This window comes from Haematobia irritans, chromosome 1, assembly GCF_050003625.1.
Source record: "Haematobia irritans isolate KBUSLIRL chromosome 1, ASM5000362v1, whole genome shotgun sequence".
In the NCBI taxonomy this organism is placed as follows: Eukaryota; Metazoa; Arthropoda; class Insecta; order Diptera; family Muscidae; genus Haematobia; species Haematobia irritans.
In genome coordinates this window covers 1,728,571-1,751,484 of record NC_134397.1, presented here as the reverse complement: position 1 = coordinate 1,751,484, position 22,914 = coordinate 1,728,571, and the positions used below count along the sequence as shown (strand labels likewise).

Genomic DNA, 22,914 nt, shown 5'->3' with positions numbered 1-22,914 from the left:
TCTCTGTATATGGATTTCATTTAATTGAAAATTATATGGTTGATGCTTAAGATTCGCGAGAAGTTAAAAATCATGGTAATATGGCCATAATTGTGAAAATCAGATGAAGCATACATAACGAAGTTCACCAATGTGGTACCACAATGGACTGAATAGTCTAAGTGAGCCTGATACATCGGGAGGCCACCTAACCTTACCATACATAACGAATTTACGTAAATTTTAACTGATATTACTGATTGCGTTTAGTTTGTATATATAGCATCCACTATATGCCACCAACAAAGACGTTATGACATACTGTGTCCTAACTTCTTTGTTGTGGAGCCTTTTCGTCAACCATGTATCATGAAAATTGTTAATAAGAACATACATTTAAAAATCGGGTGTATGAAAAACATTTATCAATACCGACTTGAAATCTCAATCTAATTGCCCATACCATTGTTAAACTATGTTTTGATAAACTGCGTTTAGTATTAACAACCTTTTCGTCAATTTATCAATATATTTTCACAGCTACACTTATTCGACGATTATATTACATCCTTTGGTCAAAAGTGTGAAACTATTGGCAGAGCAACAATTGAAGCTATCTGTCTTGTACTGCTTCAACCAAGTTGCTGCCTCTTTGACATGCCTTCAAAATGTGTGCTGGGTTTTCCCGCTTCCATTGATTTTGATTGCACAGCTGATGAACAGCTGTAGCTGTTCATTTCATTCTTGGTCTATTGTTTTATTTCATAGTGGTTTTCAAATCACTACACACTACAGGCGAAATAATTCTTTTGCACAACGAGAAAAGAAATCAAATCAGTCAATTCCATGCAATTAAAATGTCATCGGAGGAAAAAAGCACGGAAGCGTAGGTTATCATAGTTTAATTCTCGAGGTGATTAAAATTGAAACTCTTTTTTTCTTGTAGAACATTAAAAATCCCATTCGATTCAGTCAAGCATGCTGAGGTAGCCTATCGCGTTTTGCGAGTTGATCAAGAACCAAGGAGGAATTTTGTGCAAAAAGAACTTACCTTAAACGGCAATGTTTTAGAAGTTCATCTGGTTGCCGACCAAGTTAAGAACTTACGGACTGCCATAACTTCATTTTTTGAGAATTTCTTATTGTGTTCGGAAACTATAAAATCATTCGATGCCGGAGCACTCTCCAGCGCCAACACCGCATAGAGCGGTATATGGTTATTCTTTCTATTTATTAGTTATAACACTCTTTATATTTTATGTTCTATGGGCTCTGCTTCCAACTAAAGAGCTAGGTTTATCGTACTTACCTGATAAGTATTTTGCTGTCCTATTGCCAATGTTGGTATTGGTGGGATTAGCTTTCTTTGCTTTTTTTATTTACCCGGCCATTAATATGTCCTTAACTCCTGATATTGATGAAATCTCATCTATCGTTGATGTTTCATTGTTGCTTAAAGGAAAACCAATCAAATCTGTATCTTCTTGGAAGGACGTACAAAATATTTTGAAAGAGGGAAATGTAAAATGTCGAATGGAGCACTCCGGCGTCATTGATAATTGTCAATTTTGTTCAAATGATCATCGCATACCAGACTCTTCGGAACAAATTGCTACTTTACATTTTATGGATTTGGAGGAAGTAAATAAAAGTATTTTTAATTAATATATTCTTTTGTGTACGACTACTTATGTGTACTCCTGGCCTTTTTGAGAGTATGTTAGGTTAGATGGCAGCCCGATGTATCAGGCTCACTTAGACTTTTCAGCCCATTGTGATACCACATTGGTGAACTTCTCTCTTATCACTGAGTGCTGCCCGATTCCATGTTAAGCTCAATGACAAGGGACCTCCTTTTTATAGCCAGGTCCGAACGGTGTTCCACATTGCAGTGAAACCACTTAGAGAAGCTTTGAAACCCTCAGAAATGTCACCAGCATTACTGAGGTGGCATAATGCACCACTGAAAAACTTTTTGGGGTTCGGTCGAAGCAGGAATTGAACCCACGACCTTGTGTATGCAAGGCGGGCATGCTAACCATTGCACCACGGTGGCTCCCAAGGGTAAATTGAAGCGTCTGCATTTATGTGATATCATACAAGATTTATTTTAGCTTTGAGGTGATAAAATTGAATTGGTCGTTTATTCGTTGTTGTATTTTGGTGAAGCTTTAGGACATCCTCTTATTGTAGATGTATTTTCCTAATTCGACATTCATATAATTTAATACTGACCTAAAAATGAACATATTTCATTTGTAACAGATGAGTTGAAATAACAAAACAAGTCTTAGGCATATCAGATTTATTGGACTAATTGTTGGCGTACTCTAATACTATTTTCGTTTACTTCTTACGGTTGTCCATCCTGGTTCGGGTTCAACAAATTCATCTTCTTGCTTCTGTTTACTTGTTCTTTTACTGCTTGAAGTGGGTTCATCGTCTACATCCATTCCATGCTCGTCGTCTGTTGATCCATCTGAACCATCATCATCGTCAGATGAATCATCGATGTGTGTGTTTATTTTGGCATCCTTTCTCAACCATTCGTTACCTTGTGGCAACCTATTAAGTTCAGATTCGATTTCAGCATATTTGCTTTGTAAACTCATCTGTTTGTAGCGTAATAAATGTCGGCATATCTCGGAAACCGACCCATCCTCACAAATGGTATCGAATTCCTGGTCCATAAGCTCTTCAATGACATCTTGAAGCTCTCCTTCAGTTATGTTTTCATTGCCAATGCAATATTGATAAGTATAGTTCATAATGTCTATGGCAACCTGTAAAGATAATTAGGCGTTATTGAATGCATATGCTTATTATAGGTGTTTTGGTTTACTTGGTGTCCATTTCGTCCACCCATTCCATGTTCAACGGCTAATCGCAAATTTTGCCAATTATTAAAAATCTTCTCAACAATAACTCTATAATTGTTCTGAAATTCTGTTTGATCCATATTTGTTATTGATCCGAGTTCCCAAAGATGTGGATAATAGAAATGCACGTGAAACGAGATAGTTGATCAAAACAGTGAATGTTTTGATTAAGCTAGAAGAAGAAGAAGGTGCATTTGTTTTCATCTAGCCAATGACAGATTACGGGGGTGTCTTTGTTGTTTTCTAAATGTCAGACATGTACCAGCTGTGTATTTGTTTTGAAAATGTTTCCCGCTTATTTTCTTGCTTTGGCGTTCGAATACTCTTAATATACACCACATAAATGTCTGAAGAAGACGACTGTCCCCCAAATCATAATAATGATGAACACTATTTAAACAACACTGCGGAAGATGGTGCCGATGACGATTATGATGGAGAAGAGATAACAGCACAAAAAGTACTCGAGTTCTTGGAAACAGCATGGACAAATGAAATGTGTTCTCCGGAAATTTTACAGCATCAAAGTGATATGCTAGAACTTATGATGGGTCAAGTGGCCCATATGGAGGAGAACATGAAGGAACTGGACAAGAATGATTTTCGTTATATAGTACACCAAATGGAATTGGAACGTATTCGTTATATAATGGCCAGCTATCTTAGATGTCGATTGCAGAAAATTGAGACCTACACTAAACATATTCTCAATGAGGAGGCCACACGAAATGTTGAGGAAAGACGACTTTCGCCCGAGGAAACTAAGTTTGCCCAAGAATACTATGAGAGTATGGAGGAATGCTTTCAACAAATCGCTCTTCAATATATGCCCAATACGCAACGCTCCGACACGGATCAAAGAATAGTGAGGCCAAATATGATGAGCCATGTATTTATTAAAGCAAACGTTTCCGGTAAGTAAATATGTTTTTTTTTTAATCTTTGAACGTATTGAAATTTTGAATGTGTAACTTCTTTACAGTTCCTGCAGTTGTTGTTGGTGTGGACGATGAAGAAGTGGATCTGGCAGCTGGTTCTCAGCATATAATACCCTATCAACTTATTGCGGACCTTGTACAAAAACAGCAAGTGCAACTAATTTGAATCCAATAGTATTTAGGCAATATACAATCTATATAATGTTTAATACATTCTGGCCATTCCAGCATCTGTCTAAAACAAAAAAGTTTGTTTATTTCGATTGTTGGTTAACGTGAATGAACCTAACCTAACCAAACCTTAAACTATAGCTGAAGGAATTTCTTAGCGATACTTCTCAAATGTGCAAAAGATCTGTCATGCCTGTTCAAATTTTATAAGTTCTCGCAAATATTTCAAATTGACTAGGTTGGGTGGAACCGCTCATGGTATACTTTACCCCATTTCAACTTGGTCAGTGCACATCGGCTATTCTAAAGATGTCTAGTTACAAAAAAAAAAAATGAATTTTGCACACTCTTCAACCATATATCATGAAAATTGTTAATAAGAACATTCATTTAAAAATCGGGTGTATGAAAAACATTTATCAATACCGACTTGAAATCTCAATCTTAATGCCCATACCATTGTTAAACTATGTTTTGAAAAACTGTGTTTAGTATTTACATCTTTATTTTTTCCTATCTGAAATTGGGTTCATTCTCACTCTCGGATGCACTAAAAATATCGTTGGTTTTCTTCTCGGGCTGATTGAACATCACACGTTTTGTCCTTGGCATAGGTATGGGATATCTTTGTTCAAGCGGCTCATTTTGCTTATGGATTATGGCTTTAGTCTGCTCATCGGGTTTTCGAATTGGCGAGGCCAATATTCTTTCCAGTCGTTGTTTGAACTGTGTATTATGAAATGAGTGCGTTTCTTTTATAGGCGTTGATGTCTTATTCTGGCTTCCTCCTAAATTTGATTCTTCTTCATCGGATGAACTCAGTACAGTGTGCTTTACTGAATGATCTTGTTGCTTTATGGGTCGTGTTGCTCTCAACAAAGCTTGAGCATTTTCCGGCATTTTTGAAGAACACAGCTTGTCGACGAATTTTTTGATTTTATTTCTTGTTGCATAGAAGTTGGGATGCTTCTGCAATTATGGCATTGAAATGTTTTTAATTAATTGTAATGATTGTTTTAACATAAATTAGAAACCGATTCGTTTTACACTCGCACTTACCTCTTTAGTTTTGTGACGTCTTTCATTCAGTTCATGTGAAATTGTCTTTAAAGACGAATTACTCAAATGGGTTAACTTAGGACTAATGCCCAATGCCACCAACCGAGAATTTACCATTTTTTTGGATTCGCTTCTCGTAACTGATTTAGGTCTTGCATGTGATCTGTATAAATTTTAGAAACTTAAAGTGGGCAATTGGTTTTGAATAGAGACTTCTTACTTGGCTTTTATATTTCTTTTTTCGTGTTCCTTAGTTGGTAAGTCCTTATTGTCCTCTTCTGCGCTCTCCTCTGATTGTTCAGTAGAATATTCCTTGCTTTTATTCAAATTATCCGATTTCGACTTAACAAATGTCTGATTACTAAGGATACTAGACTCGTCTTCCGAAATCGATTCACATGAATTCTCTGGGGGTATTTTAAGAGATTGTACTTGCTTCACTGGCATCTGCGGGTTTTCAACTTTTGTTATTTCTTTCTCTGTTTTAGATTTAGATTCACCCATCACTTCTTGTTCCACTTTTTCTTCATCCTCTGGTTTCACTTTTAGCAAATTCTCTTTTTTGGGTGTTACCATAATTTTATTAGACTCTTCTTTAGGAACGTTTTGATGTCCAGTTTTAATCAATGTCTTTTCCAACTCTTCCAGTTTATGTTTGTAACTCAATTCCAGTTTGCTCATTACATCGCTAAGTTTTGCTGTGGTTGTTTCACCAATCTCCTCAATCTTTTTACTTAGCAAAGCATCCAAATGATCCATAGATGGCGATGGAGTAATTAGCTCATTTTCGACTCGCTTTTGCTGTAGTTCTTGACATTCCACAACAGTGGTGAACAGTTTACTAATTTCAATTAAAAATTGTGCATTTTGTGCCTTCTGTTCCTCCTTCCATTGATTCAAGTCTACGAGCTTATCTTGTAGTTCGGAAACTTGGCCTAAATAGTGACATTCATGGCTCGATACATTTTCATTTTTATCATCCTGTTCCTTAATTTCAGTCAAATTACTTTGGATACCTATGCTAACAGTGGAGGACCTACGTTTCTCCTCTTGTTCGAAATCACTTCTGTTGCTTTGAAGGGACGTTGGAACTTTTAAACCGTCTCTTATTTTTATCTCAGCATTATTTAATCGTTCCTTCAGTTGCTTGATTTCCAGTTCAAGTTTAATTGTGTTAATTAAATTCAAATCATTACCCCTATCCTTAGTTGATGGGGTCTCGCTTCCTTCGTGTCTGACATTTACTGAATGCTTTCGAGATATATGAAGGTTAAGGGCGTCGTTACTTACAAAATTTTTGGTGCAAAATGTGCAGGGATAGATAACTTCATGTATAGCCTCCATATGAGTAATCTTTTTATGTAATTGTAGTATCTCATTATTTGCTTCTGAGAGCGATCTTTTTAGCGTGGCTACTTCCATTTGAGCAGCTCCGTGACTTTCTCTTAGATCTTCAATGGTTTCTTCAAGAAATTTGCGACAAAATAACAGATACTGGATGGAGAATTGAGAAAGCAAGAAATATTTCGCTATACCTCCATCCAAAACCTTATTTTCGAGTATCGACCCAAGGGGAGCCTCCGATAAATGGGGCAGTACCGAATCCAATTGTTCCAAACATTGTTCTCGCAAAACACGCTCGATTTCAACAGTACCTTATAGATAAAACTTAGTTTTTAGACAAATAGGGTTTTTTAAATATATACGCAAACATTTTACCAATTAAACGCCAATCCAATGGTCCGTCTTTAAAATTCCTCAGTTGGAAGCCTGATTCCCGTGCCACTTGGGGATAATTATATTTAAAAGCAAAAGACATTTCAACAAATGTTCCTTCACGGAATGTTTTCAATGAAATTCCATTTAAATAAAAGCAAAAACTTTGTTGCTTAGTAACGGACTAGGTAACCGAACAATCGCAATTGGTACACCAATATACATAGTTTTAGAATGATTGGAAATTTAAGGTAGCATTTTAAGAAAACAGAGATATAGAAATGACCTTTTTTTAATAAATTTATGTTAAGAGAAATCCATCGATTATTTCTCCATGAATTGAATAAAAAATAGATAAACATCAATTAAATAATTTAAACGTACAAAAATTCATAAATGTATTTCCAGTTTATTTTCAGAACCAATGCCTATCAAACTGTCCTCACAGTTGGTCTTAAATAGGTCATTACTGTTATAACCCAGCATCCGCATCCTTTGATGTTAAATGTTCAGTATACATTTTACTCTCTTAGCTGCAGCATCTATAGGCTCTAAAGGAATTTCTTCGCATTTTAAATTAAAAATTATGTAAAACACAAATATATTTTTAAGCAAAATCTTAAAAAAAAGGAGTAGAATTAAATCTTGAACAACTCCTAAAAAGAACTGAAAGAAATAATAATGACTAAACTTTCAGTTATAATAATTTGTTTATGTATTTCTAAAACTCTTTGCATGGGTAAGTGACAAATTTTTTAGTCGTCCCAGTGAAAATTTTGCATTACTTCGTTATGTATTCGTCATAGTTGTGAAATATTGAGAGGAATAAATGAGCACCCTTATTCGATGAGAGGCGACATGCGCAAAAAACTCCACTCTGGAAAGTCGGCTAAATTTGTTTACAAACAAATTTTGTTGTTATTTTTGTACCGGTAATGGGTCAACGTAAACATTGGTGGTGGTAGTTTCAAATACATATGAAAGGGGAGGGAGATGAGGAATTAATGCAAATTTTCCAAGTAAAGCTGAGTACTATGTTCAGTTTTCAAGCTGAAAGCAGCTTTTTTTCACGGTTACTTTCTTAATTAATTAATTTAGAAATATATAACGATTATAAATCAATTCATTGGATCTTTTCTATCCATTATTTGATAAGACTTGATAAAAAATATAAGTCTTCATAAATATTTTTGTACTTTTAATTTCGTGTTTTGGTGAAAAAACCGAACATAGTACTCACCTTAAATGCCGGTACTATGTAAGATTTTCGTTAATTAAGATAATTTAGCTAATAATATATCGTAATGAATATAATTAATTCCATGTGAACACGTTTTTTCTCATTCTATTTTTTCAGCACCATTGAGTTTTGAAGCCAACCCTGATACGAAACGCCTTTATGATGATCTCTTAAGCAATTATAATCGTTTAATTAGACCCGTTGTCAATAATACGGAAACGCTGACAGTATGGCTGGGTTTAAAACTCTCCCAGTTGATTGAAGTAAATCTTAGGAATCAGGTGATGACCACAAATCTTTGGGTCAAACAGGTATGTATAATGATTTTGGAAGAGTTCAAGAAAGCTGTTTCAAATGTTCATATTTTCATTGACACAGCGATGGTTTGATTATAAATTACGGTGGGATCCTGAAGAATATGGAGGTGTGGAACAGCTATATGTTCCTTCCGAACATATCTGGGTTCCAGATATTGTACTCTATAACAACTGGGATGGTAATTATGAGGTAATGATAATTAGAATTATTTATGAGAATAAATCTTTACGCTGGAATCTTTAATAATCGAGGCTATGACAGCTGTAAAATATTGATAACGGTTGGCTAAATATTTTGTATATAGAGGAATTTCCTGATTTATCTTTGTTAGCTTACATTACCTATTTTCAGTGCTGTGTTCAAGAAACAATGTGATAACTGTGCGTTTTCGAAATTGCTTGCAAAATATAATCGGTTGTATTTTTAATTTATATCAAATCTAACCGCATTTAAAAGAAATCATGTAAAATGTGTGCGATTTAAATTATTTTTTTTTTTTACAGGTAACTCTCATGACCAAGGCTACATTGAAATATACGGGCGAAGTATTTTGGGAACCACCAGCAATTTACAAATCATCGTGTGAGATGAATGTTGAATATTTTCCGTATGATGAGCAGATTTGTTTTATGAAATTCGGCTCATGGACATACAACGGCGCCCAAGTGGATTTGAAACATTTAGACCAGGTTCCTGGAAGTAATCTTGTGCAAATTGGAATTGATTTAAGCGAATTTTATTTATCCGTCGAGTGGGATATTTTAGAAGTACCAGCCACTAAAAATGAAGAATATTATCCGGATACATTAGAACCTTTTTCAGGTAAGTATAACATAATTGAAACAAGTATATACGGCCGTAAGTTCGGCCAGGCCGAAGCTTATGTACCCTCCATCATGGATTGCGTAGAAACCTCTTCTAAACACTGCCATCCACAATCGAATTACTTAAGTTGCGGTAACGCTTGCCGATGGCAAGGAATTTTAAAACCTCCTAACACCATCTTCTAAATTGTATGTAAGTCCATACGTGGTATATATTAAATCAAAAAAGATCGATCCAATACGTATATAATTCAGTTGCCAAAGTAGACATAAAATTTTGACAAAATTTTCTACAGAAATAAAATTTTAACAAAATTTTCTATCGAAATAAAATTTTCACAAAATTTTCTATAGAAATAAAAATTTTGACAAAATTTTCTATAGAAAGTAAATTTTGAAAAAAATATCTACAGAAATAAAATTTTAACAAAATTTTCTATAGAAATAAACTTTTGACAAAATATTCTATAGAAATAAAATCTTGGTAGATTATTTTTGAACAAAATTTTCTAGAGAAATAAAATTTTGACAAAATTTTCTAGAGAAATAAAATTTTGACAAAATTTTCTATAGAAATAAAATTTTGACAATGATGAAAATTTTATTATGAACCGAATAAAATTTGAACAAAATTTTCTCTAGAAATAAAATTTTGACAAAATTTTCTATAGAAATAAAATTTTGACAAAATTTTCTATATAAATAAAATTTTGGTAGATTATTTTTGGCTCTAGTGGCAACCATGATTATGAACCGATATGGACCAATTTTTGTGTGATTGGACCAATTTCGGTATGGTTGTTAGCGACCATATACTAACACCACGTTCCTAAATTGAACCGGATCGGATGAATTTTGTTCCTCCAAGAGGCTCCGGAGGTCAAATCTGGAGAACGTTTTATATGGGGGCTATATATATTTATGAACCGATATGGACCAATTTTGGCACGGTTGTTAAAGATCATATACTAACACCATGTTCCAAATTACAACCGGATTGGATGAAATTTTCTTCTCTTGGAGACTTCGCAAGCCAAATCCGGGGATCGGTTTATATGGGGGCTATATATAATTATGAACTGATGTGGACCAATTTTTGCATGGTTGTTAGAGACCATATACCAATATCATGTACCAAATTTCAGGCGGATCGGATGTAATTTGCTTCTCTTTTAGGCTCCGCAAGCCAAATCTGGGGATCGGTTTATATGGGGGCTATATATAATTATGGACCGATGTGGACTAATTTTTGCATGGTTGTTAGAGACCATATACCAACACCATGTACCAAATTTCAGCCGGATCGGATGAAATTTTCTTCTCTTGGAGACTTCGCAAGCCAATTCTGGGGATCGGTTTATATGGGGGCTATATATAATTATGAACCGATGTGGACCAATTTTTGCATGGTTGTTAGAGACCATATACCAACACCATATACCAAATTTCAGCCGGATCGGATGAAATATGCTTCTGTTAGAGGCTCTACAAGCCAAATCTGAGGGTCCCTTTATATTGGGGCTATACGTAAAAGTAGACCGATATGGCCCATTTTCAATACTCCGACCTACATCGATAACAACTACTTGTGCTAAGTTTCAAGTCGATAGCTTGTTTCGTTCGGAAGTTAGCGTGATTTCAACAGACGGACGGACGGACGGACTCAGAATTTCACCACGACCCAGAATATATATACTTTATGGGGTCTTAGAGCAATATTTCGATGTGTTACAAACGGAATGACAAAGTTAATATACCCCCATCCTATGATGGAGGGTATAAAAATCAAATAACAGAGAACTAGCAAAATTGCTTAGTATTGCTTTTGTGGGAATTGGAGTTCAAATGAAAATGTCCACATGCGAAATGTCTATTGTGAACTATTTGCTATACTTAAGGTGAGTATTAAGTTCGAGTTTAGCCGCTAAAATCGCTAAAGTGAAAACTAAATCAGTAAGAAAAATCCGTGAAATTATACAAATTTGTTGTAAATTTTATTATAACTTGATGGGGAAAAGCCCAAAGCAAATTTTCACAAAGTTTGTATTCCTTAAAGTGGATTATTAAAGAAAAGTAATCGTGAAAAAATTACGTTTTTAACGGCTAAACTCGAACTTAATACCCACCTTTAGAGTCTATTGAATTCGTGTTCGTGAAGGATCAATACCGGAGAGGTTTGTAGTGATAATTTTTTTTTTGATAGAACACCAGTGCTTCAAAATCTATGTTAGTCATAATCGACGAATTGACTTTTTATGTTGACAAAATCGATGTTGACCAAATTCGACTAATAGGCTCTTAACGTCGTACAAATCTTTAAAGTACAAATTTATATTTACACTATATAGAAAGGTGGATTTTCTTTCACTCAGTTACCAAGCCATATATAGTATGAATTTGTAAACATTTTACAAAAAATAATATAAATTTAAACTAAAAATGGTTGGAAAATTTGACGACTTATTTCGTGGCAGACGGTGAATTTCGAATAAAATATGCCAATATATATATATATATATATATATATATATATATATATATATATATATATATATATATATATATATATATATATATATATATATATATATATATATTTTTTTTTTTTTTCAATGTACTGAAAGATAAAATTTTTCGAAATCACAAAAATAAAACTAAGTTTCTCTCTTCTAATTACAGATATTACATTCAAGTTAACAATGCGACGAAAGACTTTATTTTATACGGTCAATTTGATAATTCCATGTGTGGCTCTAACATTCCTCACAGTGCTTGTGTTTTATTTGCCCAGTGATTCGGGCGAGAAGGCAAGTAACGCTTCCAATAACTATCTTATGATTTGTGATTCTATTACAAGACAAGTTTTAATTTGATACGTCTTCATGTTGCCACATATCTACTATATATGTATACTGGCTGTTATGTAAGCTGAGTATAGATAGTTATTGGCTCTATATATGTGTATTTCGAAAACTATCTTTGTTTCTTGTTCATTGCCTAGTTGTTTATGTTTGTTATCTATATTCAATTATACCTAAAGACGATCATAAACTTATACATACATACCTACACGCTACATACACATACATATATATCTCTATTCGTGCATGTTCATTTATCCTATTTTTCTGACATCAATCCTGGCTATCAGCTCTAAAAATTGCTTTCAAATTTCGACAATAAACACCATTTCCAATACGCTTCATAGGTGTTTCATTATAATTTTAGCTTTCACAATGCTTTTCTCTCTTTATCTTTCCCCTACATATTTCATAAAAGAAAGAAAAAACAAACAAAATTAACACAAAAGGTTAATAGCCAATACTATTGCAGAGAGAGAGAGAGAGAGAGAAATAATTATTTTATGGTAAAAGGAACACCTTTTGTGTTAATTAAAAAAAAAGAGTAAGGAAATCTCATAACGTAAATATCATCGAATGTAAAGGCGTTAAAACACTCGAATTTTCCAATTGTGTGAACATTGGTAACTGTCCGTCCGTACTTGCATTTAAAATCCGAATTATAGGACATTTTTTTGAAGAATACTAACGAGAAATATATGCAAATATTTTATGGGATGTCAACAGAATTTCATTATCAACCATTATGCTGCTTCACATACATACATATACATTCTTCAACATACATACATACATGTTGCTTGTTTTAAAATATACATAGTATATAGTAATCCATGGACATGAATGTTGTTTAATGTTCAATGCACATATCACAATAAATTAGTTGAATGGGATTAGCGTGCTGAATGCTATGAGGTTCCACAGACATAAAGGTGATGGGAGACTGATGTTAGAATTTTGAATTGCACATAAAACTTGCAGGATTCAAAGTATTTTCCTAATTTCCTTCTATCACAATGATAAAAGGACCCGGAAAGAGAAATAAGTATCCATCAAATGCTAGCCAACACTTCCAGAAAATAGTTTGTTTCTTTTATTAAATTAGGGAGTGTAGTGGAGAAGTTTGGATTCTTTAAAATCGTATACACCCAGAGAAGGAATATGACCACCTCTAACATGGTTCTAGAGCAAAATGTTATTTTTGGATAGGGACCATGTAACATGTTATTTTCTCTGAAATTATGTATCTGATTTCGGCGAGCATGTTATGTTCAGCGAGAAAACAACATATCTGCGACAGACATGTACCATGGTCACCATCCAAAAATAGCATTTTGCTCTTGAAACATATTTGAGGTGATCATATTTCCTCTCTGCGTCTATTTACCTGTCTTCGGTAGACACTTTCCCAGGGAACTCTGAAGTTTCTCCATATCCTACAAGCTTGACCACACCCATAGTCCCTATTCTAGATAGATGATCCATTAGTGTCAAACGATGTTTGGTAGTTCCGAAGATTAAGAATAAACGAAGAATATAAGTGCACGCTTACGTTCTCTTTCGTTTTCTTTTTTGTAGTTTGCTAATTTTAGACAAAATTAGAACGTTTATGACGCGCCAAAGGATTTATAAATAAATTAATATGTGAAAATACAAAAATTAATTTTGAGCAGCATTGCTCTTTACGAACAACATAAAGGCAAATGCCGGAAAACTATTGTTTGGGGATGGCTCGTTACGAAGAAACCAAAACGAAATGTCAAAAAATTAATTTTTGGAACTGACACATTTTTTTTCGCGGAGAAAACAGGCTCATCTATAGTCTATGACCACTCCTAATTGCCTAAGTTGTCTAATCATATGTTTCTCTGGTGCACGAAAACATGTACATTCGTGCTTTACGAAATCAGATATATAATTTCCGGGAATCTGATATATAATTTCCGGGAATAACATGGTTGCGACAAATATTCACCATGGCAAATTTTGTCCTATTAACTTGTTGTAAGACTATACCCATCTCATCATTGTCTAAAAATTAAAGGATATAATTAATCCATAACATGAAATTTACGTATCATTCGTATATGGATATCACAAACCATGTAAGGTTTAATTGGAGCCAAAATATATTTCAAGGATGGGAGTAATATAACCAGACCGGTATTGAAATGATAATATTTGGGTAAGCCTAATTGTGGGAGATATAGAAGGTTTGCAACGAGTTCTCATCTAGTCGATGCGACTCAAAGATTATAGATTTGCGGAAGATGGGAGATTGGCTTGCGTAATACCAAATGTTACATTTACCACATTAGTTTAATACATGTTTGTAATCTTTTAGTTGTTGTTAGTTTTTATTTTTGAAATTAAAAATGTAATTTTCTTAATGAAACAATATTAAATTTTAGGCAACAGCAAAAAAAAAAATACATTTTCCCCTTTATGGAAATTTATTTCGTGCTCTTAATTTCTTTTTATTTGCATTTTAATGCTATGTCAATACTTGTCGTATACGCGTTTGGTTAGGGTATTAAACTAATGTGGTAAATGGTTTGATGTGCTCAGTAGCCAATCTCCCATCTTCTATAATCTATAATCTTTGGATGCGACTATCTAATCTGAATTAAGATAAAATTCCCACAGATTGAAACTTTCCTTGTCACTTTTATGTTTGTGAACCTCTATCGCGGTTGGTTTAACCGCGAAAAATAACAAGTTGAGGTACTGCAAATGATGTCCAGCATGGCTCATAATTATTTGCGGTTTTCATTTTGTTTTTCGGGAGTATCATGAATGTTTGTGTGTTTCTGTTTTTCCATCACCATCCATGCATAAGGTGGGGCAGCGTTAGATCGGGTCCACAACATTTTCGATCGTGAACACATCTTGTCGAACACAATCACACATATCAGTCGAAACATTCAAAGTTTGTTCAAGATTCCCGTTACCCGTTGATTTGTGCTTGGTCATTTTTCCTGTAGTTCCGATCGATGTATTGCCATTGTATTTAGGCCACATCGGCATACATACCGCATATGTACGTATGTATAATGTACCTTGTATGTAATTTGATAAATTTTAAATAACAAATAATTGTATGTATGTATTAACACAACTGTACCTAAATATGAACGTAGACATGAGATAAGTAACTGAAGTATCTGCCTAACTGTATTTGTTTTTTGTGAATTTGATTTTGTGCCATTTGATTAGTTGAGTATTAAAAATTATTTTTGCTTTAGATCTTCCGTTTTTAAGATTAAGGCAAGATCGAGGTCATTTGTCTTTTTTAATTCTAATTTGCATTAATCATATTTCGCTAACCACTGCAAAAAATCTACAAGTTAATCGTTAGAGTTATAATCTCATGAGAAAATATTTCAAACTGTTGTAAGATTGTTCTTATAAACTGATTTATCTGTACTAAAAATCATCGATATTTTAATTGTTCGTCGACTGGCATAAATTATTCTACCGCCTTCAAAATGCGCGATGAGACATTTGCTATTTCAATCTAGTCCCAAGAAAAAAGCCGACACGTTTTTATCGGCGGTTGTTACTATATTTTTACTCTCGGCGGCGGCGGTTTATTGCTGCTTTTCTAAATAATTTTTACCTTTATAGTCAAGGTACAAAAAATAATCGAATTTAAGGGTGGAGTAAGAACAATTTCAGATACATTAAAGTCAAGTTGACATAGTTTAATAGTCTTAATATTTCAAATATAATAATAATAATATTCATAATAATTTACTGACAGTTTATCGAACTAATTTGTATGGTAATAGTAGTTTACGTTAACTTTTATGAATATGGGGGTTAATATTTAAACTTTCGATAGTTATTATTTTACTATTAATACTTAGTTATTAATCTTAAAATGAATAATGTGCAATTGTAAATGCTATAGTTGCCTACTACTAGCCTCTACAAGTCTTTTTTGGCGCTGAGGCATATTTTTATATTGTTATGAATTAATATTGTAATTTTCTATATTAAAAAAAAAAACAATTTTCTTCTATATGACTCATCAACAAACTTTGATTCTTTTATTAACTGGCGGATACAGATTGGTTGGCCTGAACCGGCGACGACGTCGACTGCCAAAAATGAGTCAGCTGTGGCTGAAGCCTTCGGCTTCTTCGGCTTAATTCTCGGCGCCCATTAGAACATTGATCTATAAGATGTACGAATTTGTGCTTGAGCTTAGCCGTCAATCCACCGCCGTCGGTAGCTAAAATGTAGTACCGGTATTTCGTACGATACAAACCTAACGAAAAAAATTTCGTCGCTTATAAATTTCAGTTTTCTCCACCGTAAGCCTTATTAATTCCATTTATTTCTTTTACTATTTTTTAGTATTATTGTAATAATTTAAAATAGTAGTTAATGAAATATCTTTAGAAGTAGAGTAAGAATTAAAAAAAAAAAAACATTAAAATAATAATGACTTCGATCCTGCGTCAATCATTAAAATGGGGATGAAACAGAATCAAAAAATATATACAAAAAAATATTATTAAAAGTATTGTTAATTAATAATTGTAATTAATACGTTGTAATATTTGCCATCACGAGTATGTGGATGAATTATGAATGTTCATTGAGTTGGTTAACCACCACTATCACCACTACCAACAAACAACACCGATGCCTGCGTGTGTGTGTCTGTCTGTGTCTGTATCGGTGTTTCTAATTTTTGTTTAGATGCCAATTGCAAACAAAAATTTTTTTTGTAATAAAACTTACATTTGAAAATTATTGAAAAATACAAAATGAGTATAACAAGAGTAATGGACATAACCACTACACACAAATTGTGCTCGGCTTCCTATACGGTCTGTGTGGCCGCATGGGATTTGCTTGAGTACATTTGCGATTTACATATCGTTGACAGGTTACGTTATGTATTTCTATTCTTGTGTCTTTGACTGTGTTCTTCTTGCTGTTGGCTGAAATTATACCTCCCACATCGTTGGCTGTTCCGCTGCTCGGCAAATATCTCCTATTTACAATGATCTTGGTATCGTTGTCTGTTTGGACAACGGTTTGTGTTTTGAATATCCACTTTCGGTAAGTCAAGGAACCCGATTCGGGTACGTTTCTCACTTTCTTTCTCCTTTCCTTTTGTTTTGGTTGGTTTGTTTTCTGACTATCTCTTCTCTTACTCGACTAATGGCCATTTGTCATCTCTCCTTCAAATGGCACAAAATTCTAATGAATTTTTACATTGCTTTTACCAACGCCCAGTTCACCATCTACCCACAACATGTCACCGTGGGTACGCACCGTCTTCATTACGTTTATGCCAAAAATCATGTTCATGCAACGTTCGCCCATTGACATGCCGGACTTTGTCAATTTACCGGAATGCAATGGCTATACCAATGAGATTGATGTGCGGTAAGTATTCCATTATATTCCATTACAGATGATTAACGTTAGGTTATTTCATAAGGAATCGTTTTCAACATTAATCAATTGTCCTACACTTACTTGTTAATTAAAAAAAAAAAAAATAATTTTTTATTATTGTGGCTTTACGAATATATGTACTGCCAAAGGAACTCCCATAAAAACGGATTCCGAACAAAGAATTAGGAAATGTTTTGAGTATCAGTGCTAAAAGAAAACAGCCCTATTGATATTGCTATCTTCGATTTAATTGTATTAGGAGTTATCCTCGAATATTTCTTTTCTATTTAGTATGGGAAAAATCTTATGATGAGTTGATTTCTAATACTTGTTTTCTTCCCTTCTCACATTTTCAGCGACAGCATCAGTGATTATCCATGCGACTTCAAAGATGGACAGGATGCCGTTTACGACAATGGTGTACAAGCGGCATCCATAGGTCGGTTTTCGAATTTCGAATCAAAATAATTCAAATGCAAGTATTTGAGGTTATTTTGTTGTACACTTTACAGTTTCAACAAAATAGCCACAGATACTTCGAGACCGATAGATGAGTTGGCTAGCTTTGTTGATAACCATTAAGACTATTTGTTCTTAATGCCATTTCTTCTTCTTTTTTTGTATTTCCTTCAAGATTCAGATAATGTTATTCCACGTCGGCTAACACCGGAAGTTTTGCAAGCCTTACGTGCGGTTCGGTTTATTGCACAACATATCAAAGATGCTGATAAGGATAATGAGGTATGTAGACTTTTTCGACTTCGAATGAATTGAGAAGCTATGGTTCTTTAGCACAATAACTTGGTCAAAAGACAAACAATATAATTTGAATATATCGGCTGTATAAAAGACGTTAGGTTATTGGGGTTACATAGATTATATATAATAATGCTGTATACAGAGCAACAATCTAAAACTCCAAATCACCTCTACTGAATTGGTGGTATTCGAAAAATTAGAGGGGTGATTATAATGAACATGTGACTAACATTTTAGAAGCTGGGTTACCTATTGAGCTAAGGTGCGACTGAATTGCACGCGAATTCTTCAATCTTGATATCGAACTCTAACATCACGCCGATATCACAATATTAAGTAAATATTTTTCAAAAAATTCGAGAAAATTTATTAGACATAACTAATTTTTAACACTTGCTAAAAAAATTGGAGTTCAAAATTGCAAGAATGTCTTTAGTGCCAAACGAATTTTAAGATGGACCCATTTGTAGTAAAATTTACCAATTTAAAGAAATAATGAACTATTTTGTGAGAAGTAGGAATTTAGTAAATCTGTGTATAATTTTTTCCCCGTTTTTTAGTTACTTTATCTAACGTACGTAGAAAAATTTTAAAGGAAACTTTCTCCAAACGTAATAATTCCATGGAGTGAAATAAATTTAAATTGGCTTTAGTGAAATAGAGGGTTAACTTTTTTTTAAGTGTACTTAGTCTTACAGAATGATCTAATAGTAGCACAAGAGGAATTTACTAACGTTTAGTACTTTCTTGTAAACGCCTTCTGTTGAAACTTCAACCAGATTTGAATCGGGGTTTTATGAGATAGACCGTAGCACCAAGACAAAGTGATAAACAGTTACGATCTCATCTAGCTAGGCCTAGGCTTATACTATTCCGAATTGATCATATTGAGTTACGAATTTATTACCATTCTACATACAAAAAAACAAAATACTTTCCTCCGTAATCGTTTCTCAACAATTTCGTTCCTCAAAAAAGAAAACTCCTCGTTCTTTGTACCGCATTCCCCATGCTAAAGGGTGATACGGTCAAAATTTGGTCAATATAAACTTGACGTATTTCTTTCAATTTTGCATTTAAAAAACCTGAACACCCCTCATTTTGAAGGTGTGTGTGTGTAGAATATTGCTCCTATTTTGATTTTGGAATCCACTCTTCAGTTGTCAAAATGCCGTCCAAGCAAGAAGAGCAGCGTATCAAAATTTTGCTCGCGCATCGCGAAAATCCGAGCTACTCGCACGCAAAGCTGGCAAAATCGCTAAAAGTTGCCAAATCAACCGTTACAAATGTAATTAAAGTGTTTGGGGAACATTTGTCGACAGCCAGAAAGTCTGGATCGGGGGGAAATCGAAAACCGGAAGCCGCTGAGACGACAAAGAGAGTTGCCGGTAGTTTCAAGCGAAACCCTAACCTCTCTCTCCGAGATGCCGCAAATAAGCTGGGTGTATCGTCTACAACCGTGCATCGAGCCAAAAAACGAGCTGGACTATCGACTTACAAGAAGGTAGTGACTCCAAATCGCGATGATAAACAGAATACGATGGCCAAAGCGCGATCCCGGAGGCTGTACACGACGATGCTGACGAAGTTTGACTGCGTGGTAATGGACGACGAAACCTACGTCAAAGCCGACTACAAGCAGCTTCCGGGACAGGAGTTTTATACGGCAAAAGGAAGGGGAAAGGTAGCAGATATTTTCAAGCACATAAGACTGTCAAAGTTCGCAAATAAATATCTGGTTTGGCAAGCCATCTGTACCTATGGCTTGAAAAGCAGCATTTTCATAGCTTCCGGGACTGTCAACCAAGAAATTTACGTGAAATAGTGTTTGAATAAACGTCTGCTGCCTTTCCTGAAGAAACACGATTGTTCCGTACTGTTTTGGCCGGATTTGGCATCTTGCCATTACGGTAAAAAGGCCATGGAGTGGTACGCCGCCAACAACGTGCAGGCGTACCACTCCATGAAATAGTGTTTGAATAAACGTCTGCTGCCTTTCCTGAAGAAACACGATTGTTCCGTACTGTTTTGGCCGGATTTGGTATCTTGCCATTACGGTAAAAAGGCCATGGAGTGGTACGCCGCCAACAACGTGCAGGTGGTTCCCAAGGACAAGAACCCCCCCAACACGCCAGAGCTCCGCCCAATTAAGAAATACTGGGCTATTGTCAAGCGGAACCTAAACAGGACCAAAAAAACTGCTAAGGACGAGCAGCAGTTCAAGGCAAACTGGCTTTCTGCGGCGAAGAAGGTGGACAAGGTGGCTGTACCAAATCTGATGGCAGGTGTCAAGCGTGAGGCCCGGCAATTCGAATTTGGAAAAGCGAAAGCCTATCTGAATTTTTTTCCTGAATTTTATACTAATTGAACTTGAAAAAGAAATTTAATTTGATTTTTTAAATAAACGATTTCACCGATTTACACGCGTTTACCTTGACCAAATTTTGACCGTATCACCCTTTATTTGTTTTAGTGTCCCAACTCGGTGGTCACATATATCAGTAGAATGAGGTGGATATCACTGCCAAGGGCGTTATGAAAAAGTATTTTTCAGACGCGATAAAAGAAAAATTGGAACTTATTTGCGCCAAGTGTTTCGATTTAAAGGAGACAGTGTTGGAAGAATGGCATTTTTTCGAATTGTTTTTTATTATTTTTTATTTTAAAATCTAAGTTCTATGTACTTTACCAATAGTACTATATAAATATTGTAGGAAGCTATTGTTTGACTTAGTAACTGATATTTTGTTATTTATTTAAGTCTATGATTTACAATCCTTATGGACTAGCAGAATTAAAATTTAGGCTCAATATTTCACGTAGATCAAACCCATCCCACATAGTGGTCTCATTCTTACGGCTTTTGGTATAAAAACCCGCAAAGATTAAAAGCTAACCTAGTCAAGTTAATGGAGTGGGAAATCTATTAGTGCGGTTTTAGTTCTACTTTTTCTCATACCTAACTCTGCTGCAAACCTCCAAATTTTAACATCTGCGCTTGGATTTTGATGGAGGTAGGTCAAATGGTAATTAGGGAGAAATTAAGTAAATTGTGCAATTCATGCTTAAAATGATGAGTTTTTAGTGGTTTTTCATTAGGCCTAATTGAAAATGTTTCCATTTTTTTTCTGTTGCTGTTTTTCCAACTGTATGTGTTTGTGCATTGGGACCATTGAATGGTTTTTGTTGTTTTCTTTTCTGTCAGTTTTTTTGTTCGTCTTTTGGCTACTCAGTTCTTTGTGGACTTTTCTCCACCACTTTCTATGGCGTTTTTTTGCTTTCAGATCATTGAGGATTGGAAATTCGTTTCCATGGTCTTGGATCGGTTCTTTTTGTGGACCTTCACTTTGTCGTGCATCTTTGGGACGTTTGCCATTATCTGCCAATCGCCATCATTGTATGACACGCGCCTCCCAATCGACCGCCAATTGAGTGAGATACCATTGAGGAAGAACAATTTCATGTTGCCGCCGGATATTGTGCGTCAGATTGTTAATTAAATGTCTCTAGCTCCAAGTCCACATCCACAACACATACACGTACTATTCATCATTCTCCGTCTATTTTATCGCGTCCACATCCTTCATGCCCATTCATCTTTATGTAGGCTGACTGTAATGACTCCGCTGATGTTCTAGTCGATAACGATGATGAGCACTGAGGGAGTGCTTTAGGAATAATTGAAAAATCGGTGGCTTTGTGCATGTGTAAATGATATGGCCGTGTGTTTGAAGTGAGGTAGAAATATGGCCATTTCCTATTCGCTTTTCATTCATTCGGGGACGCACCTATCAAACCATTTGGAAGTCTAAAAGCCACAAATTATCCTGCAAGAAGTATGTCAAGCAATATCCCATGGAAATTAACCAAGCTGAGCATCATCTATATATCGTCCAAGTTATTCACTCATGGGCATGGGTATGGAAATAGAGGATGCATGAGTTTTAAAATCAATTGATATAGCAACCAACATCAAAAGTCAACAACATTTGAATTTTGAGATTGAAATTGAAGGCTGCTCCCAATTTAGATTAACTGAAATGGAATTTTAGCATCATCACACATCATATTCGCCTATAAATCACATTTAAACACTCACAATTTTTATTACCCCTAGTCCCTAAGAACATCGAGAGAATGTGACTATCCCATAAAGATTGGGTTGTACCGCAAAAAAAGGATTGGTAGATAAAATCAAATATTTATTGTCAACTATTCATGCATGTCTTCCATACTTCAGACTTTTTAAAACAATCAATGAAATATTTTCGTTTTACTTACCCCCTTCAATTGATGTTTTTTCGGTACAACCTAATAACAAGGACAACAAGGCATTACTTTGTTATGTTTGCATTTGCCTATTGTTTTCAATCCTAAGGCAGTTTAGTACTGAATACAACATATGTCCCATTCTCATCATATAGAATATAAGAAAAGTTTATAAAAATAAATAAATAAAAGATGAATTGAATTGAAAATAATCACAGCGGCAACAGCATCCGCAGTTTAATCGAAATTCATTTGTTTTATTTCATAGGGTACATTTGAAAGGAATTTTGGAATATGCGAACAGTAGGTGTACACACTCAAAAAAATGTTTGCTTGGATGCAAAGATTTTGACCTTTCCTTAAGGTTTTTGGTATTCATTCCGAGCAAAAGTTACGCCACCTTTAAAATAAAGACAAATTTAATCGACCTATCTGTTTTTAAATCTAGGATCCATAAAATTAAAATTAAGATACATATCTCTT

At 34.6% G+C, this 22,914-nt stretch overlaps 6 protein-coding genes across 7 annotated transcripts; 4 read left to right on the top strand and 2 right to left on the bottom strand.

Annotated features, from left to right (window-relative positions):
* The first annotated feature begins 707 nt into the window (after positions 1-707).
* Positions 708-1,208, top strand: Tcs6 (Threonyl-carbamoyl synthesis 6). The gene is made up of 2 exons (XM_075288762.1): positions 708-865; positions 926-1,208. The coding sequence occupies exons 1-2, from the start codon at positions 837-839 to the stop codon at positions 1,182-1,184; spliced, it is 288 nt and encodes a 95-aa protein (XP_075144877.1). The 5' UTR covers positions 708-836; the 3' UTR covers positions 1,185-1,208.
* On the top strand, positions 1,150-1,648 carry PIG-P (phosphatidylinositol glycan anchor biosynthesis class P). The gene has a single exon (XM_075288761.1). The coding sequence runs from the start codon at positions 1,150-1,152 to the stop codon at positions 1,642-1,644; it is 495 nt and encodes a 164-aa protein (XP_075144876.1). The 3' UTR covers positions 1,645-1,648.
* A 621-nt stretch (positions 1,649-2,269) lies between these two features.
* Positions 2,270-3,024, bottom strand: LOC142219961 (pre-rRNA-processing protein TSR2 homolog). Its single transcript, XM_075288760.1, has 2 exons — positions 2,822-3,024; positions 2,270-2,762 (listed from the first exon to the last, which is right to left on the bottom strand). The coding sequence occupies exons 1-2, from the start codon at positions 2,936-2,938 to the stop codon at positions 2,316-2,318; spliced, it is 564 nt and encodes a 187-aa protein (XP_075144875.1). The 5' UTR covers positions 2,939-3,024; the 3' UTR covers positions 2,270-2,315.
* A 109-nt stretch (positions 3,025-3,133) lies between these two features.
* Sld5 (DNA replication complex GINS protein Sld5) lies at positions 3,134-4,061 on the top strand. Its single transcript, XM_075288758.1, has 2 exons — positions 3,134-3,772; positions 3,841-4,061. Exons 1-2 carry the CDS (start codon positions 3,202-3,204, stop codon positions 3,960-3,962), a joined length of 693 nt encoding a protein of 230 aa, XP_075144873.1. The 5' UTR covers positions 3,134-3,201; the 3' UTR covers positions 3,963-4,061.
* A 307-nt stretch (positions 4,062-4,368) lies between these two features.
* DZIP1 (DAZ interacting zinc finger protein 1) lies at positions 4,369-7,208 on the bottom strand. The gene is made up of 4 exons (XM_075288755.1): positions 6,746-7,208; positions 5,247-6,681; positions 5,027-5,189; positions 4,369-4,936 (listed from the first exon to the last, which is right to left on the bottom strand). Exons 1-4 carry the CDS (start codon positions 6,843-6,845, stop codon positions 4,481-4,483), a joined length of 2,154 nt encoding a protein of 717 aa, XP_075144870.1. The 5' UTR covers positions 6,846-7,208; the 3' UTR covers positions 4,369-4,480.
* Positions 7,209-7,253: 45 nt separating this feature from the next.
* nAChRbeta2 (nicotinic acetylcholine receptor beta2) lies at positions 7,254-22,678 on the top strand. Of its 2 annotated transcripts, none has more exons than XM_075288756.1 (10): positions 7,254-7,481; positions 8,100-8,293; positions 8,361-8,489; positions 8,804-9,122; positions 11,804-11,931; positions 16,886-17,061; positions 17,239-17,391; positions 17,760-17,842; positions 18,038-18,144; positions 21,447-22,678. In XM_075288756.1, the coding sequence occupies exons 1-10, from the start codon at positions 7,424-7,426 to the stop codon at positions 21,660-21,662; spliced, it is 1,563 nt and encodes a 520-aa protein (XP_075144871.1). In that variant the 5' UTR covers positions 7,254-7,423; the 3' UTR covers positions 21,663-22,678. The 2 variants fall into 2 exon arrangements, with proteins under 2 accessions (XP_075144871.1, XP_075144872.1); XM_075288757.1 differs by lacking the exon at positions 7,254-7,481 and adding an exon at positions 7,896-8,000.
* The last annotated feature ends 236 nt before the right edge of the window (positions 22,679-22,914 follow it).